Genomic DNA, 17095 nt, shown 5'->3' on the forward strand with positions numbered 1-17095 from the left:
TCTAGTTACCGCAAGATGGTTTGAGCACCTTTGAGCACTAAATAGGGATCAATGTTGCCTGAAACAAAAATAGAAGTTGCTGGAAAAGCTTAGGTCTGGAAGCATCCGTGAAGGAAAAAAAAATCCAGAGTTAACATTTCGGATCTGGTGACCTGTCCTCAGAACAGAAACAGGTTCTGAGGTTGGGTCACTGGACCCGAAATGTGAATTCTCTTTTTTTTTTCCCTTCACAGATGCTGCCAGACCTGTTGAGCTTTCACAGAAACTTCTGTTGTTATTTCTAATTTAGAGTATCTGCAGTTCTTTCGGTTTTTATGTTGTCTAAAACATCAACTTAAGATAAAAGTTACCTGAACCAGATTTGATGCCACTAGGTAAACTAATCTAGATAACAAGTCAATAGTAGACTATCAAAAGAAATTGCATATTTTGAAACCAGAAGTTACTCACTGGACAACCATAGAAAACATGAAGGAATCTTCTCAACCTGACATTTCGATTCACAAGATCTTTATCACTTCTTGAAGTCAAATACAATAGCAACTGTTTGACAAAACCACTGTGCTGGATTTCGAAGGAGGACACATCAGACTCCGAGACTATTGAGCGGATATCCAAAAGGCACTCAATCCCACCATCCACCTTTGGAAAGAAAATATCATGAGCTTGCATGTAGTAATTATTGAAATAATATTGTGTAATTATGGACAAATGTTCATGAGAACATCTTGCTTATAATAATTGGTATGCAACTTGAAATGTTTAGAGTGAGTACATAAGATTAAAAAAATGTACGTGTCATGATTTCCATTTGTAATCCTCAGAAATCCATTTTGGGGTTCTGCTTGCAAGCAGACATCTTCAGGTGATAAGTAAAACAAACAGTTGACCCTGATGCAACTCCTACACTTTAAAATCAATTATGCTTCAGGTATGGCTAACTGCAGAATATATACGAGGCATCAGTGCATCAATAGAAATCAGGGAGTAGTTGGGGTACAGGAGGTAGGTCACAGGGTTGGTCACTCTGCAGTTGAACTGCAAGATACTAATCAGTGGTCATTTCAGGATTCATAGAGAGTTATACAACATGGAGACAGGTCATTCGGCCAAACTGGTCCATGCCAACCAAAATATCCATCCATCCATCCATCCATCCATGCAAACCCCATTTCCCTGCACTTGGCCCACATCCTTCGTTTCCTAGCCATGTATTTGTCCAAATGCCTCTTAAATGTTGTTAATGTACCTGCCTCAATCACTTCTGCTGGCAGCTCAATCCATATGTGTACCACCCTCTGTGTAAAAAAAGTTGCCCCTCAGGTCCCCATGTTTTCTTTCCCCTCTTACCTTAAACTGATGCCCTCTAGTCCTTGATTCCCAAACCCTGGGAAAAAGACTGAGTGCATTCACCCTATTTATGCCTCGCACGACCTTATACACTACTGTAAGATTCCCACCCGCCCCGCAGTCTCCTACGCTCTAAAGAAAAAAGTCCTAGCCTGTCCAGCCCCTCACCATAACTCAGTCCCTTCAGTCCTGGCAACATCTTTGTAAATTTCTTCGGCACTCTTTCCAGTTTAATAACATCCTTCCTATACTAAGGTGACCAAAACTGAACACAAGTGCAGCCTCACTAACGTCCTGTACAACTGCAACATAAAACTTTCCAACTTCTGTAACTCAACGCTCTGACCAACGAAGGCCAGCGTGTCAAAAGCCTTCTTCACTGCCTTGCCTACCTGTGATGCCACTTTCAGAGAACACACTGATTATTTCCAGAGTTTTCAGGAGGGTCTTGGGGTGTAGTGCTAGTGTCCCTACCTACCTCTGGGCCAGAGAAGCCCAGGTTTATGCTTCCCACTTGCTCCTAGAGGTGCGAACATTATAGGTTGATTAAAATAACTATAAGGCTGTATTATCTTCAAACAAGTGCATAGCTAGACAAGAAGAAAGACACCCAAAATTTTGGAAACAAGTTAGATTCTAATAAAGCTGAAAAATAGACAGAAGATAGAAGAATAGACAGAAGACACCTTCACGAGCTAAAACGGTGAAGTCATGGAATCACAGTACAGAAGAGGCCCTTCAGCCCATTGAGTCTGCATCGGCAAAAAGTTTCTTAAATCTATACATCCTACTTTTTAGCACATGGCCTATAGCCTTGAATGTTATGATATTTCAAGTGTTTATCCAAGTTCATTTTAAAGGCTGTGAAATTTCTGCCTCAACTACCCTCCCAGGCAGTGCATTCCTGAGTGAACACCCCGAATGAAATCACTTCGCCTCAAATCCTCTCTAAACCGTTGACCTTAAAACTGTTCTTGACCCTTTAACCATGGGGAACAACTGCTAAAATGGACTATCTGGTGATTTATCCCATTTGAGCTGCACTCAAACTGGTTGAAGGCCCCATATTACAGGAATGATTAAAAATCACTATTGTCTAAAGTGCTTGGGATATCCTGAGGCAAAAGGCACCATAAAAAATACCATTCCTTCCACCATGAATTTAAAAGTAGATGATTTTCCCCATCAATTCATAGGATACAACAGGATTCAATATATATCAGTTGCAGATAAGGGTGGAGAGATGGCAGATGGAGTTTAATCTGGTTAAGTGTGAGATGCTGTACTTTTTTTTGGGGGGTGGGCGGTGGGGTCAAATGTTAACAATGAAGTACACAGTTAATGGCAGGAGTCTGAACTGCCTTGATATACAGAGGGATCTTGGGGTTCAAGTCCACAGATCTCAGAAAGTGGCCACGCAAGTAAAGGTATGCTTGCTTTTGTTGGTTAGGGAACCAAGTACAAGAGTCAGCATGTCTTTATAAGACTTTGGTTAGGTCACACTTGGAGTATTGTGTTCAATTTTGGTTGCCACATTACAGGAAGGGTATGGAGGCTTGGGAGAGGGTGCAGAAGAGGTTTACCTCTTAGTGATCAACGTCTATTAAGGAATGAAGCTTACTGTGAGGTAGTTAGGCAGAGGAGGGCATTAATTAAAATCAACTACCAAACTGGACAATTTCTGTTGTGCAAAGATTGTAACTTGCGGCATTCAAATTTATTCAAGAGTGATAACATTAGGCCATACACGTGAACCATTTCAAGTTGCAGCCAATTATTCAAACTAGCCATTCAAAGCTTTTCAAAAATATTTGATGCAGACCTGCAAACTGAGCTGTTCAGTGGCAGAGCATAGTCTCTGAAGTACATTCAGTGCTGGATTGCTCGCATCCACATTTTCTGAGGTGAAGTAACGATCAACAAACTTATGGGCTTGCTCCTTTATCCACACTTTTATCTTCTCCCTGGGAAAAAGAAAGATTTCACAATCCAAAGCCAGCACTAAAACATACCATAACGATACTTAGTTCCAGTTTTTCCCCTCCCCAGTGTAGCAGCAATGCTCAATGTTAGTCTAAATAAAGTCTAACATTTTTCAGCATTCTTCCAAAGGGTTCCTCCTTCATGTATAAATCCTGCTTACTTCTGGAGAGGGAAAAATTTTGGATACAGAGTTTTTACACTGCTAAAAATAAATGTACACACTTATCGCATTTTGATCAGCACACTTCCTTTTTAGTTCCCAAAAGACGGGGAAACAACTACTGTCAACAGCAAAGGAACAAAATGAAAAACTGGTGGGCAGGGGCTTGTGGGTGTCAAATGAAGTGTTATGACTATGAAAAGTAGGCAATGTTAACAACCAGCTTGTTTCAGCATGACAGTTTGAGTATGATACTTTACAAGAGAGTCATGTTTAAGAGTCTCTTAAAGTAAGAAGGTGTAGTACTGAAGGTCATGTGAAGGCCTGCTGATTTCTGCTTCATGGTAAGCCTGAGAGACTTACTTGGCTTGGGCACAGGGGCTTTGAGGAAGCCCGACAAACTTAAATGTCAGCTTTCACACCTGGCCAGAAAAGTAACATTGTAGGCCTTGCTGCGGAAAAAAGACTCAGGTCAGACACAGGGGTCCTGGACAGGAAGAGAATCCCATAAACACAGACAGAGAAGATAGCAGCTCTGTCTGAACAGCAGGGGGTAAAAAGGCTGTCTTCTACACAAGGCCAAGCATCATGCATGTGGAAGCTCATTCTCCAGTTGGAGAAGCAGAACTGTAGTAATTTCAGAGCACAAAGACTTATGCTCACACAGTCAGAAGAGTTCCTGCGTTATTGCTGTTAAGTTGGTTTGGGATTTTCTGAAGACTATTTATTGATATTTTCTCAACTTGTTCAGAGATGTCATTACACACATTTGGAGCAGGTGGGACTTGAACCTGGACCTCCTGGATCAGAAGTAGGGATGCTACCACCACATGAGCCTTGAACATTTCTTACTTGCTTCTAAGACTTTAGAATTCCCTTTTATGTAGCTGCCAATCAATTTACTCCTCATTTTTTTTGCCACATCTCTTCCAAATGTTCGATATTTGACTCAGTTCTCACATATTAACTTAATATCTGTCATATGCATCCTTGTTTACCTGTTTCACCCTTGCACTTCATCTTCTCAGTGATCCAGCGAACACTAGATCTAGTTGCCTTACCTGGTCTCCCTCAGGAAAACAAAGTAACAGTACAAACTCTAAAGACAATCCATTGGGTCTGGCAGCATCCGTGAAGAAAAACTCGAGTTAACTTTTCGGGTCGAGTGACCCTTCCTCAGATATTTTTTTCTTCACAGATGCTGCCAGACTTGCTGAGCTTTTCCAGCAGCTTCTGTTTTTGTTTCTGATTTACAGCATCCGCAGTTCTTTCCGTTTTTATTCAACTGTTGACATTTTACTGACACCTCGATCACCTGCAGAGACCTATTATTTGGCCTGTCAACATTCCACTTCGTAAGGTCCTTTGATCTCTCTGCCCATAAATTCTGTCACCTGACGAAAGGGCAATTCTCTAAAAGCTTGTGATTTCAAATAAACTTGTTGGACTATAACTTGGTATTGTCTGACTTCTGAGCTTGCCAAAACAAGTACCTTGCTCATCTTCCTCTATCATTGCTTGCCATCTGAACTGCAGCTCTTATATCCAAGTTAGAGGACATGAGCTCCACTCCAGAAAACTCTTCACGTTCCCTGGGTCACCACTCCAGTTAGTTATAGGGCGATGTGTCTGGGTGGGATGCTCTGAGGGTTCGTGTGGATTTGTTGGGCCGAAGGGCCTGTTTCCACACTGTAGGGATTCTATTGTCCTATTCCAGTTTTCTCTGCCATACTAATTCGAATTTACCTGGCCAAGATTTGTTTTCACTCATTTTCACCAATACAGGCGCTGAGGTATGGTAACTTAAACACTTGTTTTCACTTTTTTGTTTAAAAAAAAAAGTGACCATTCTATTGATGTTGACCCTCACCCAATTAACTGGAATAGGTTTTAACACATTAAATGCCAACCTTGTACAAAAATGATTAATGAACTACTATCAGATGGAAGAAGCTGAACAGTTGTTAGGAGCACTTGGATTATTTCATGCTACATAGTTCTCCTATAACGCAATGGTTGCATTCTTGTGTGACCTCATGCTATAGAAAATTGTGTTATAGGGAAATCGCTATAGAAAATCACTATAGCTGTACAGCAGGAAGCTCGTGTTATCCAAACAGGTTCCACTACTCAATCATGATACAGCCAATTTGCATTAATTAAAAACACGTTATAGCAGATGTACCTGTATTATCTACATTAATAAAGCATGTCAGGGTAAACTAATTTGTGCATGGTGTATAAAGTACTGTTGAGTTAAACTTCCAATCTGAAATGAATGCAACATTGAGCATTTTGAGTTAACATAATTTGATCAGATAAAGCAATTCAACTTCATGTCTCTTCCACAATTTCCCTCAGGGGAATTAGAAATGAATAATCAAATACCTGTTGTTGGACATGGTGTCTTTTGGGGTGACCCGTGCAATGCCGCTAACTCCGGCAGTGCGTGCTGGTTCTGCGTTGTTGCTATTGGACTGTGTGCTTAGCCTTCCCCACGTTTTAGGATTTAAGCTTGCAAGAAAAGATGATTTAGGTGACTGGGTGGCTGTTGGACTCTTTGCTGTATAAAAGAATAGAAAGTAAATGTTAGCAATGAGGCGGTGTTATGCTAACAATTGTCCAAAAGGACATTTTTAATCAAGTTGAATTTCTTTCCAAAAAAAAAAGGAAAATATCACATAGGTGCCTGAAACAGTCAATATGTCACGAAGCACAATCTTAAACTGGTCACTTGTAAAGCAATCAAACTTGATTCGAATACTCATCTAACATCAGTCAATTGTGACAAACAGAAATTCAATGTGGCTTGTTTAAAAATTCAGCTGAAAATGGTATACATAATTTAACAAACTAAAGTAAAAAAATCAAACAAACTAAAAGTGGAAACCTCAAAGTATGCCCGATGAATTCGCAGACACAACCCCAATCTGGTTTAGCTGTTTTGGACATGGAAGAAGTGGAACTGTCCTCATGCCTAAACCACTGAGGATCCAGGCCAATGGCAACAACATGACAGAACCTCAGAGTATTTAACACACATTGCAACAAGGGGATGGTGGATTTGATCTTTCAGGCAAGGAAGTTGCACTTAACACAACCATTTATTCCATACTTAATGTTTGCTTAGCAAATAGGAGTTATAGGTTGACAACTTCAGCTACCACACTAACCACAGCACCTTTCAATCTATTCTGCATTTAAGTCCTACAAATTCAGTCTTAAGATTCAAATAAAATCACAATGCAAATGATTTTGGCCTTCAAGGGCAATTAGACACAGGCAATCAATGCTGGCTAAGCCAGCAATGCCCATGTCCCACAAGTGAACTAAATTTTTAAAAAAAAATCATGGTTTTGTTAATACCCCAGACCGTTAGTTCATTTCATTTGAGTACAGTTGGCGTTTGAAGGGGAACTCAATACAACTGTCATTTACACTTACAAATAAGTCTAATAAAAAGTTTACTTTTAGGAACTGTCTGCTTAATTTGTGGTAAAATAGAACAGTTAACGACTGATGTGCCCTGCTCAGAATCTTGTTCAATACATTTGGATGGTTGACCACCATGAGGATACTGTGGCTCAGACTAATTTACTAGGAAGAGTGTGCAAGATGTTAACACCTGTGAACAGTGACAAGAGCAGCAATGCTGATGATGGATAGACTGCTTAGTAGAGACCCGAGAAGGAGATTAAGTCAGTCAGGTTTTGTAAATCATTACATTTTAAACAGTGTTTAATTTCAAGTGAGAATGGAGTTCAGGGTCCGTTTTACTTATTCATGGGATGTTGACATTGCTGGTTAGGCCATTAGAGGTCAACCTCATGAGTGTTGCCTGGAGTCACATGTAAAGCAGATTTCCTTCCATAACTAGAAGGATTTTTATGACAAAAAGTGGTTACATGGTGCCCATAGTTTTTAAATTCCAGATTCTTAAAATCAAATTTCGATCTGTGGCAAGGAGATTTAAAGCCATATGCCCAGAACATCAGTTGGGGGTTCATAGCAAGTCATTGATACATCTGCAAATAGGTGTTTTTAATATTGACCTGAACTTCTCAGAAGACAATCTGAAAGGATCAGAGCAAAAACAGAGAGAGAGGCCTCTTGCAAAAGACTCAGAAACGCCACCCTTATTATTTGCCATGCAGAAAGCGTACAAGAGCGTGTATTCAGATTAAACAGACTAAGCTTGTGAAGATTTAAAGGAGGCTTTAAGATTTACCTAGCTTTGGCTAGCAGGAGAAATCTCCAGGATTAGAGTGACTACGGAAATAAATTCAGGAATTACAAGTTACCTGGACAGAATTGAAAAAGCAAGCAAGCCATTGTGAGCTCAGAATAGCTGTGCACAGTTCCTGGAGAGTGAAGCATTCATCTGAATTACAAAGTACAATAGCAGAAGGGATTGGTTACTTGTTTTATACGTTAAGCAGAGGAACATGGCTGTCATTTACACCATAAGTAGCTGAATTAAATACTGAATCAATGCTGCTTCCAGTTTGTTACAGTAATAATGTTAGAACCTGACTGTCATGTGATTCTTCCAGTCGGTTGCTGGAAATTCAGAAATTCAATTTATTGGTCTCCACTTGGATCATAACACCCCAACAGCACTTCTCTCAATAATGCAAGAGCTCAAGATTACAGGCAAATTCAAATTGACAATTTTATTTTCACTACCTGTAATACACCATGATAATTTACGAGTCATACCTTGATTGTCTACTTTTTCATCATCTCTTGGAGGTGAATACTTCGTTCTCCTGGTTACGCGTTTTGGCAATCTTTTCCTCTTTAAGACATCACTTAATCGTCTGAAAAAGCAGAGGTGTTTCATCATGATTAAATGCAGCAGTATTTCCTTGTCACAACACGGAAAGGTCCTGGGCTAGTATAGTTAGCTCGGTAAAGTGGACACCAATTTTATACACTCTTCCAGAAACCATAATGAGACAAATTACCAGTTAATCTGTCTTTGTATTAGTTAAGTTAGCAAAGTTGCCCAAGATGAGGTGGAATAAACATAATTCAAGGTACTAATATCTTATCACTTATTTTACACATCATGCTTTTGACAGCAACATCCCCGGTCAATCCAAATGAATGTGTTGACTACTTCCAAGAGGCGTTGAAGGATTAATTTTACACAGCAACACTGCAGCCAACACAAGGCTCACTTTTAAACTTAGTGACATTTTGTGTCAATGTTCTATTCTTGGGAGTAGTTACAGCAAACTGAAGTGAACCATGTAGCCTGTCAGGGAAGTCAGCAGCAAAACTTTATATAGAACCAACCTTTACACCCAATTGTTTGACATATTGATTTATAAAAAAAGTCTAAAATGTTATGAATGTACTATGTAGACTATCCTGTACAAGAAGTAAAATGTTTCACAGATAAAAATATGACTTACATATCTAGATCAGTTTCTACACCCAGCATTGGCACCAAATCACTAGCACTTTGGAAAGAGAGATTTCCCACTCAATATTCTGGTATGCCAGACATGCAAGTATTTAGAATGCCTCACTTGGCATTATTTACATTTTTGGTTTGTACAGAACTCTATTGGCTGTTTTGGTTTATTGCTAACCAGTTAGTTAAAACTAAATCATTTAGTAAGGCAGCTTAGACATGAGACTTCGCACATCATTGATCAAAGTATAACTGTTAAAGTAGGATTTCCTCAAATTTACAAGAAACAAATGTGTGCAAGCCTTTAAATACCTTGCATGAAATAACTTACAACCTTAAGCCATTCAGCCCCTCAAGCCTGTTCTGACATGATCGATCATAACTGATTTCTGTCCTCAATATCATTTTCCTTCACAATCCGCACATGCCTGTCATTATTAGCGTCCAGAAATCTATTAATCAATGCATTAAATATACTCAATGACTAAGCTTTCATGTCTTTTAGGGTACAAAACTCCAAATATTCACTACCCACTCCTGAAGAAATTCCTCACCGCAATCCAAAATAGCCTGTCCCTTATTGAGACTGTATTCTCTGGTTCTCAAGTCACGAGCCAAAGGAACAATTTTGTCTGCATACACCATGGATGAATTATCTAAGTTTCAATGAGATCACATTTATTCTTCTAAATTTTCCCCTTCAAAAGGATAATGATGCCATCCCAGGAAATAGTCTGGTGAACTTCCGCTGTACTCCCTCCTTAGGTAAGGGGACCAAAACTGCACAATACCCAAAGCAGTGAACTCATTTCTATAAAAAATGAAGCACAACACTTTCACTTCAATCCTCGAGGAAATTTAGCATTCCATGAGCCTTCCTAATTGCTTGCTGCACATGCAGTGACTTATACAACATCCCTGTTCTTCTTCCTAAAGTGGAAGGCCTTACACTTATTCACATTATATTCCATCTGCCATGTTCTTGTATAAATTGCCTTGAAACCTCTTTGCATCATGCTCTAACTCATTCCCACCTCATTCTGTGCCATCAAAAAATTTGGAAATTGTACTTGTGTTCCCACATCTAAATTACAGAAATTGATTGCAACCAGATGGAACTCAATTATTCTTGCGCTACCCTATCATGGCCTACGAACCTGAGAATGATCTAATTTCTACTGCTTTCTGTCCATTAATCCTCAACCCATTTTTCTCTATCCCATATACAGATTTTCTTAACTAACCCAATATATGGATCCAATGCACAACCTGTCCCCTAGAAACTTCAAAATTAAATACTAACAGGTTTGTCTAACATAATTTCCCTTCCATAACTCCATACTGACTGCCCAATCAAAACATTATTTTCTAAAAACCCAATTATCAAATTCTAACAGATGTTGTCCCTTTCCTCTATGCTTTCTTAACAGAAAGGTTACATTTACAACCTTCTAATTTGCACAGATAGTTCTAGAAGCTATAGAATTTTCAATGATCAACTAAGCATCCATTATCTCTAAAGTCATCTATTTTAATGCTATCAAATGTAGAGTATCAGATGTTGGGAATATGCCTATTTTTTAGTCCCCTTAACTTTGTTTTGCTCATACCAACTGCTTTCAGTTCCTCATTGTCATGATCTCGAGTTTTGGGAAATGCCTTGTATCATCCTCTGAAGATGAAGTAATTTAGTTTTTCTGCAAATTCCCTTTAGAAGTTAAGTCTCTGCCTGTAATGGACCCACATCTGTCTTCACTGATCTTTTCCTTTCAATATACCAACACAAACTGTTACAGATCATTTGTTTCTTGCCAGTTTATATCCATATTCTGTTGTCTGTTTATCTGTTTCTTTCTTCTTTTGCTGAATTCTAAAATGCTCCCACACGTGAGGTTTACACTTTTCAGCAACTTAAGCCTTTTCCTTTGATCAAGTAAGATCTTCAGTTTCTTTTAAAAACCGAAAGAACTGCAGATGCTGTAAATCAGGAGCAAAAACAAAGTTGCTGGAAAAGCTCAGCAGGTCTGGTAGCATCCGTGAAGGAAAAAACAGTTATCATTTTGGGTCCAGTGACCCTTCATCGTTCTGCTGCCAGAACTGAACTTCTCCAGCAACTTTGTTTTTGTTCCTGCTCCTCTTCCTTCATAGTTTCCTAAAATTATTAAATTATCTCTTTCTCATTGAGTAGTACTAGCTCTAAAACAGGCTAATCCAAACTGGTTCCTCAACACACTCCACTAGAAAACTCTTGTACACCTCTCTCGAACTTGTCCTCCACAGTATTGGGGCTCATTAGATTTATCCAGTCGATATATAGATTAAAAGTCACCAGTGAATACCGCATTATCCTTATTATGTTATGTTAACTCTAAATATTCTGATTTATACTATGCCCTCAATTAGCATGACTGACGGCACATTAACAACTCATGCTTGCTGCTTCTTCGCTCACCCAGGTAAATTCTACAGCTTTTTCTTCCAATCTAAGAGCTCGGAAAAAGCCATCTGGCTCACTAATGTCCTTTAGGGAGGGAAACTGCCATCCTTACCTGGTCTGGCCTCCATGTGACTTCAGACCCACAATGTGGGTGATTCGGAACTGCCCTCCGGGCAATAAATGCTGCCGAGCCAGCAATGCCCTCATCCCATTCATGAATAAACAAATTTTGCAGCACCACCATCTCCGGGTCCTTGATACCCACCCTTCCTACATAGTGGCTATCTTTGAATATTCATTTCCCACTTTTGGTCAACTTACAGCCATGTTTCCATAATGACAATTAAATCTATATATTTCTCAACTCATCTACCTTGTTGTGAATGTTGCACATATTCACAGAGTACCTATATTGCTGCCTTTTATTTTCCAAGAATACCTATTTTGGGACAGTTTGATGCTACATTTGTTTCTCCTATTTGCCTTCCACTCTAATATTTTATGACAGTTCTACATTTCAACCAGCTTTATTTTCCTCCCACCTGAATTCCCTCTGATTCCCATTCCCCAACATGCTAGGATTCAAGTCTTACCCAACAACGTGAGTAAATCTCCCCATAACAGTACGTTGAAGTGTAATCCATCCTCCTTGTATAGGTCTCACCTGGCCCAGAACTCATATCAATGCCCTAGATATCTAAAGCTCTCCCCTTGATATAATTTCTCAAGCCATGTGTTCATTCACTCTATCCATTTATTTCTATAAGAATTGGCATTATATACTGGGAGTAAATCTGAGATTACTCTTTTAGAGGCCCCACTGCCAGTGACATCCTTGATCTGGCAGGAGGGAGGCAGCATTCTCAGATTCACATTTACAACTGCAAAAAATATCCATTTATTCTTTTTTTAAAGTCACAACTGCCCTTCCATTCTTCTTCCTCCCCACCTGTGTAACTGAGACACTTGTGATGTCTCAACACTTGAATCTTAATGTTTGTTGAGGAACAAAAGCTCTCATGGTATTCAGAACAGAAACCCAGTTAGTGAACAAGACTGGCTCAGCCTCCAGCACTAACCGCCTGGTATTCCTAGACTGTATTAGTCACCTACTCCGAGAGAGTTCTAGAACTCAGATTTCAAGTTTCTAAGGCTAGTGACACGTGCTTTAACGTCAGTTAAATTATCTGATCAGTTATCAGAGTCCTGTTGAGGGTATATTGCTTTTGCAAATGACCTGGTACATTTTCTAATGTTATACTTAAACTATTGCACTGGCTCTGACGCATTTCAGGGAGCTTTGACATTGTGTAAACCATGACACTGAGCACAAGTTCTTCCCTTTAAGGGCTCATTAATTATATCATCTAAGACCAAAAGAAATGTAAATCACTGATGAATGAATATCAACCCAAAACAAAAACTCATCTCTACCTCCATTAGATTCTGCTGGACTTGCTGAGTATTTTCTGATTTTATTTTAGATTTCTAGCACATGGACTATTTTGTGCTTTAAATGTGGAGGACTAGCACATGCATTCAAATAATGTAACAGAGGGGTGTTTTTGGGGAGTGGGGGGCAGTTTAATGAGGTGGTCCTGAAATTAAAATCTCGGAATCAGATCAATCTGCTTCTGTGAAAAAAGGTGGCCATGGTACAGGGTATTTAGGGAAAAAACGTAATCTGAAACGTAATGAACACAATTATCAATGATTCAGTGCTAAAAAAATGCTCCATACAACAACCTTATTGCAGTAGTCGGTGATTTCAACTTGCTCAATATTGACTAGGACTCCGAGTGCAAGGGGTTTAGATGGGGCAGAATTTACTCACCGCAGCCAAAGGGTTTCTTGAATTAAAAGTGTAGGTAGCCCAACTAAGGAAGGGGACCATACTAGGCCTTATATCAGGGAATGAACCTGGCCAGGTGACCAAAGTTTTAGTGGGGGAGCATTTTGGAAAGAGTGATCAGTAAGCTATTTTCCCTGGAGTGGAGGCAGAGGCGTAATATTATAGAAGTTTATAAAACCATGAGGGGCAAGGGCAGGGTAAATAGCCAATGTCCTTTTCCCAGTGTAGGGGAGTGCAAAACTAGAGGGCGTAGACTTAAGGTGAGGGGGAAAGATTTAAAAGGGACCTGAGGGGCAATGTTTTCATGCAGAGGGTAGTGTGTGTATGGAACGAGCTGCCAGAGGAAGTGGTTGAGGCATTTAAAAGGCATCTGGATGGGGACATGAATAGGAAGGCTTTACAGGATATGGGCCAAATGCTGGCAAATGGGAGTAGGTCAGATTGGGATTACTTGGTGGATGGAGTTGGAGTTAATGGTCTATTTCTGTGCTTTATTTTACACAATGGTTTGTGTGTGGAATGAAACTTCCAGAGGAACTGGTGGCTGCGCATACAATTACAAGGTTTAAAAGACGTTTGGATAAGTACTGATTAAGGAATGTTTGGAGAGATATGGGCCAAGCATAGCAGGTGGGACTAGTTTAGTTTGGGATCATGGTTGGCATGGAGCAGCACGGTGGCTCAGTGGTTAGCACTGCTGCCTCAGTGTGCCAGGGACCTGGGTTCGATTCCAGCCTCGGGCGACCGTCTGTGTGGAGTTTGCACATTCTCCCCATGTCTGTGTGGGTTTCCTCCGGGTGCTCCAGTTTCCTCCCAGTCCAAAAATGTGCAGGCTAGGTGGATTGGCTGTGCTAAATTGCCCATAGTGTCCAGGGATGTTTGGGTTAGACATGGGGAAATACAAGGGTAGGGGAATGAGTCAGGGTGAGATGTTCTTTGGAGAAGCCGTGTTGACCTGTTGGGCCGAATGGCCTGTTTTCACACTCTACGATTCTATGGACCGGTTGGACTGTAGAGTTTGTTTCCATGCTGTGTGATTCTGTGACTAAAATGCACTTGTTAATAGATTGAGCCAAATTGCTACTCTTAATGAGACATTGTAACAGATCTCTGTTATTTGGCAGAGATCAGAACACCATAAATAAATTGTGACAATCTGAGCCAGACTGCAGAGTAAGATGGTTTTCTTGCCTGCATTTGAAAACTTAAAACAACTTACCCTTGTGGACTCAGGTCCAAAGAATCATCCATACTTTGGAAACTGGGAGACCCAAGATCTGCAACTGTATTGCTTGCAACGTTGGTTGTGCTAATTGTAGCAGCAGTGCCCAGCGTTCCTATTCCACTACTACATGCCTTAGGAGGGCTGGTAAGTAGAGTCTCAGACTCTGCTAAATTTTTCACCTGATGCATCACACCTTCCAAAAAAACAAAAGTTAGTAATAATTTGCACTGCAACATCCAACAATCTGACTGTTTTAACTGCCAAAAAGATATCTGAATTAACTTTTAATTCTAACTCTGAGGGAAATCCACAAGACTCAAATATTAAAATTCTGGAATTTTATAAATTTAGATTCCTTGCCTTCTCTTCGAAAGTAAACACTAAATATATCTGGTAACTTCTGCATTAAAATTTCTGCCATCTGTAGCGCTCCAACAACGATCTTGAAATCTTGACTTGATAACATGGAAGCAATGTGGCTGAAAAGGAGCAAGAAAATGAGGTTAAATATATGATAAGCAGATTGATTTAAAGTACACATGAAAAATTTAGAACCTGTTAGTACACATTAATGAAATTGTTTTGAATTAAGTACTATTTCAAAAGTAGAAATAATGTAGACATTGCTTCAAATTAATATTTATCAAAGAGTGCTGCATTTACATTAAGTGTATACTGCAGATATGATCTGTAGCTAAGCATAATTAAGTACCTCATACCATATTCGAAGAAACTTATGTGCTGCCTTGTCATGTAAATGCCCTTGTAAAAATGTTTATTAAAAGTATACTCCTTAAAAAAAGTATTTGCTGAGACAGTGAGGCGTGGGGGCAATAGAAACAATGAGGTCTAAAGGCCTTCACCTACTGCTTACAAGGTATCCAATGCCTTCGTAGAACCCAACAGACTGCATGTAGCAGAGAATGCTTGACATGAAGTGTATATTGCAGACATGACCTATCAACTTAAAAATTCCTGGGACATCTTAAGGGTGTCATGTATTGTATGTAAAGAAATAAGCCTGCATTGCACTTCAGCAAACTTGAACTCTTATGTACACATATTTGATGAATGAAGTGTTTTGGATAACAAAATCAGTAACTACAAGTCACTAATTTGCATTTTGTGTTCACAGGTTTGTTGACCCCAACCATTGGAATTATCTCCCAGTTCCCAAAGTCCCTAATTTTGTTTGTGCTCCTGAATGCTAAATTCAATCAAATTTGGCTCTGGTGTCAATGATATAACCACAAAGTCTTGTTTTTCAGGCACAAAAGTATCTCGTCACAACAGCTACAATATCCCAAATAAGCTGAACTGAAGATATTATACGAAACACACGATGGACACAGCATGAACAGGCGCAAGGGAGGGGAACAGGAGAGTTCTAAGAAATTGCTCATTAATTTTTGTTTTATTCACTCAAAGGACATCGGCATTTCTGGCCAGGCCAGCATTTATTGCCCATCCCTAATTGCCCAAAGGGCAGTTCAGAGTCAACCACATGTAGGCCAGACCAGGTAAGGATGGCAGTTCCCTGAAGGACTTTAGGGATAATGAATTATTGGAAAAGTTATAGAAGCCTACAGGCCTCCCCTGGTTGCGAACGGGTTCTGATTTGGAGTCCATTCACAAGCCGATGTGTAGGCAAGTCAAATCACAATGCAGGACAATAGAAAGCTACTGTTTTTAAGTATGGAAATCGTTCACATCATGTCTTTAAAACTACAACTATGTATGGGTTCGACTTTGCAAATCGGGCACCTCCTGTATGTATACAGGACATTACCATAACTTCATGAAAGGCATCATTTTCTGCCTTTGGTCAAAAAGATGCGACTCCATTAAGCATTCAAATTATTTTTGACTGGATGTAGTGGCAGTAGGGAAGCATGGTAGACCCTCCGAAGAGAGCTGTTTGGCCCATTTGATAGCTGCCAACTTTTCCCATTGGCGTGTATTTATTCCCTTTATGTACTTTTCCAACTTCCTTTTAAAAAAGTTATTGCAGCTCTTCTCACCATCTGTTCACAATAGAATTCAGATCATAATTTGTTGTACACTTTTTGACCTGTCATCACCTCTCTCTTACTAATTACCTTGGAATATGTCTGACTACTGATACTTCTGTTTTAAAACAGAGTCCAGTACTGGAAGAATTGTTCATCCAGGATGCAATTCAACTTGGAAAAAAAAAAAATCACTGAAATATTGAACTTTGTGCAAGTTTAATAAAACTAAGCATGTTACAATCAATACAAACCTGGAAACAGCATGATTTTTAAGAACATCCTTCAGAAGTTCAGCATCAGCAAAATAAATTATTCTAAGAATTGCTCTAAGGCACTTGTGTCTGACAGCAGGTCCAGCTGATGAACTATACACTTCATATAACACACCAAACAATGTCTTTATAAAGCATTTAGCCAGGTCTGGATCCTCCCTCATTAGCTGAGCACGTGCATCATCCTTTCTCGTTTCAGAGTGACCACCTATATAAGAAAGCATAGACTTCAGATTGCATTTTCCTGAAATCACCAACACTTTCAAATAACAACATGCATTTAACTGAATCAGAATTAAACTATTACTTCTGTTTCAGAGATAGTAGGAACTGCAGATGCTGGAGAATCTGAGATAACAAGGTGTAGAGCTGGATGAACACA

The 17095-nt window shown here is 39.6% G+C and overlaps 1 protein-coding gene across 1 annotated transcript in view; it reads right to left on the minus strand.

Moving 5' to 3' along the window:
• Positions 1 to 396: 396 nt before the first annotated feature.
• trip12 (thyroid hormone receptor interactor 12) overlaps positions 397 to 17095 on the minus strand; it is a 95680-nt gene continuing 78981 nt past the window's right edge. The window contains exons 19-25 of the mRNA XM_048604482.1: positions 16693 to 16921; positions 14790 to 14908; positions 14424 to 14622; positions 8213 to 8313; positions 5882 to 6056; positions 3173 to 3314; positions 397 to 642 (exon numbers count right to left, since the gene is read on the minus strand). Of these exons, the coding sequence (XP_048460439.1) occupies positions 397 to 642; positions 3173 to 3314; positions 5882 to 6056; positions 8213 to 8313; positions 14424 to 14622; positions 14790 to 14908; positions 16693 to 16921 (1211 nt within the window). The remainder of the gene's footprint in view (positions 643 to 3172; positions 3315 to 5881; positions 6057 to 8212; positions 8314 to 14423; positions 14623 to 14789; positions 14909 to 16692; positions 16922 to 17095) is intronic.

The sequence above is a fragment of the Rhincodon typus genome, chromosome 13, assembly GCF_021869965.1.
Source record: "Rhincodon typus isolate 14 chromosome 13, sRhiTyp1.1, whole genome shotgun sequence".
NCBI classification, from domain to species: Eukaryota; Metazoa; Chordata; class Chondrichthyes; order Orectolobiformes; family Rhincodontidae; genus Rhincodon; species Rhincodon typus.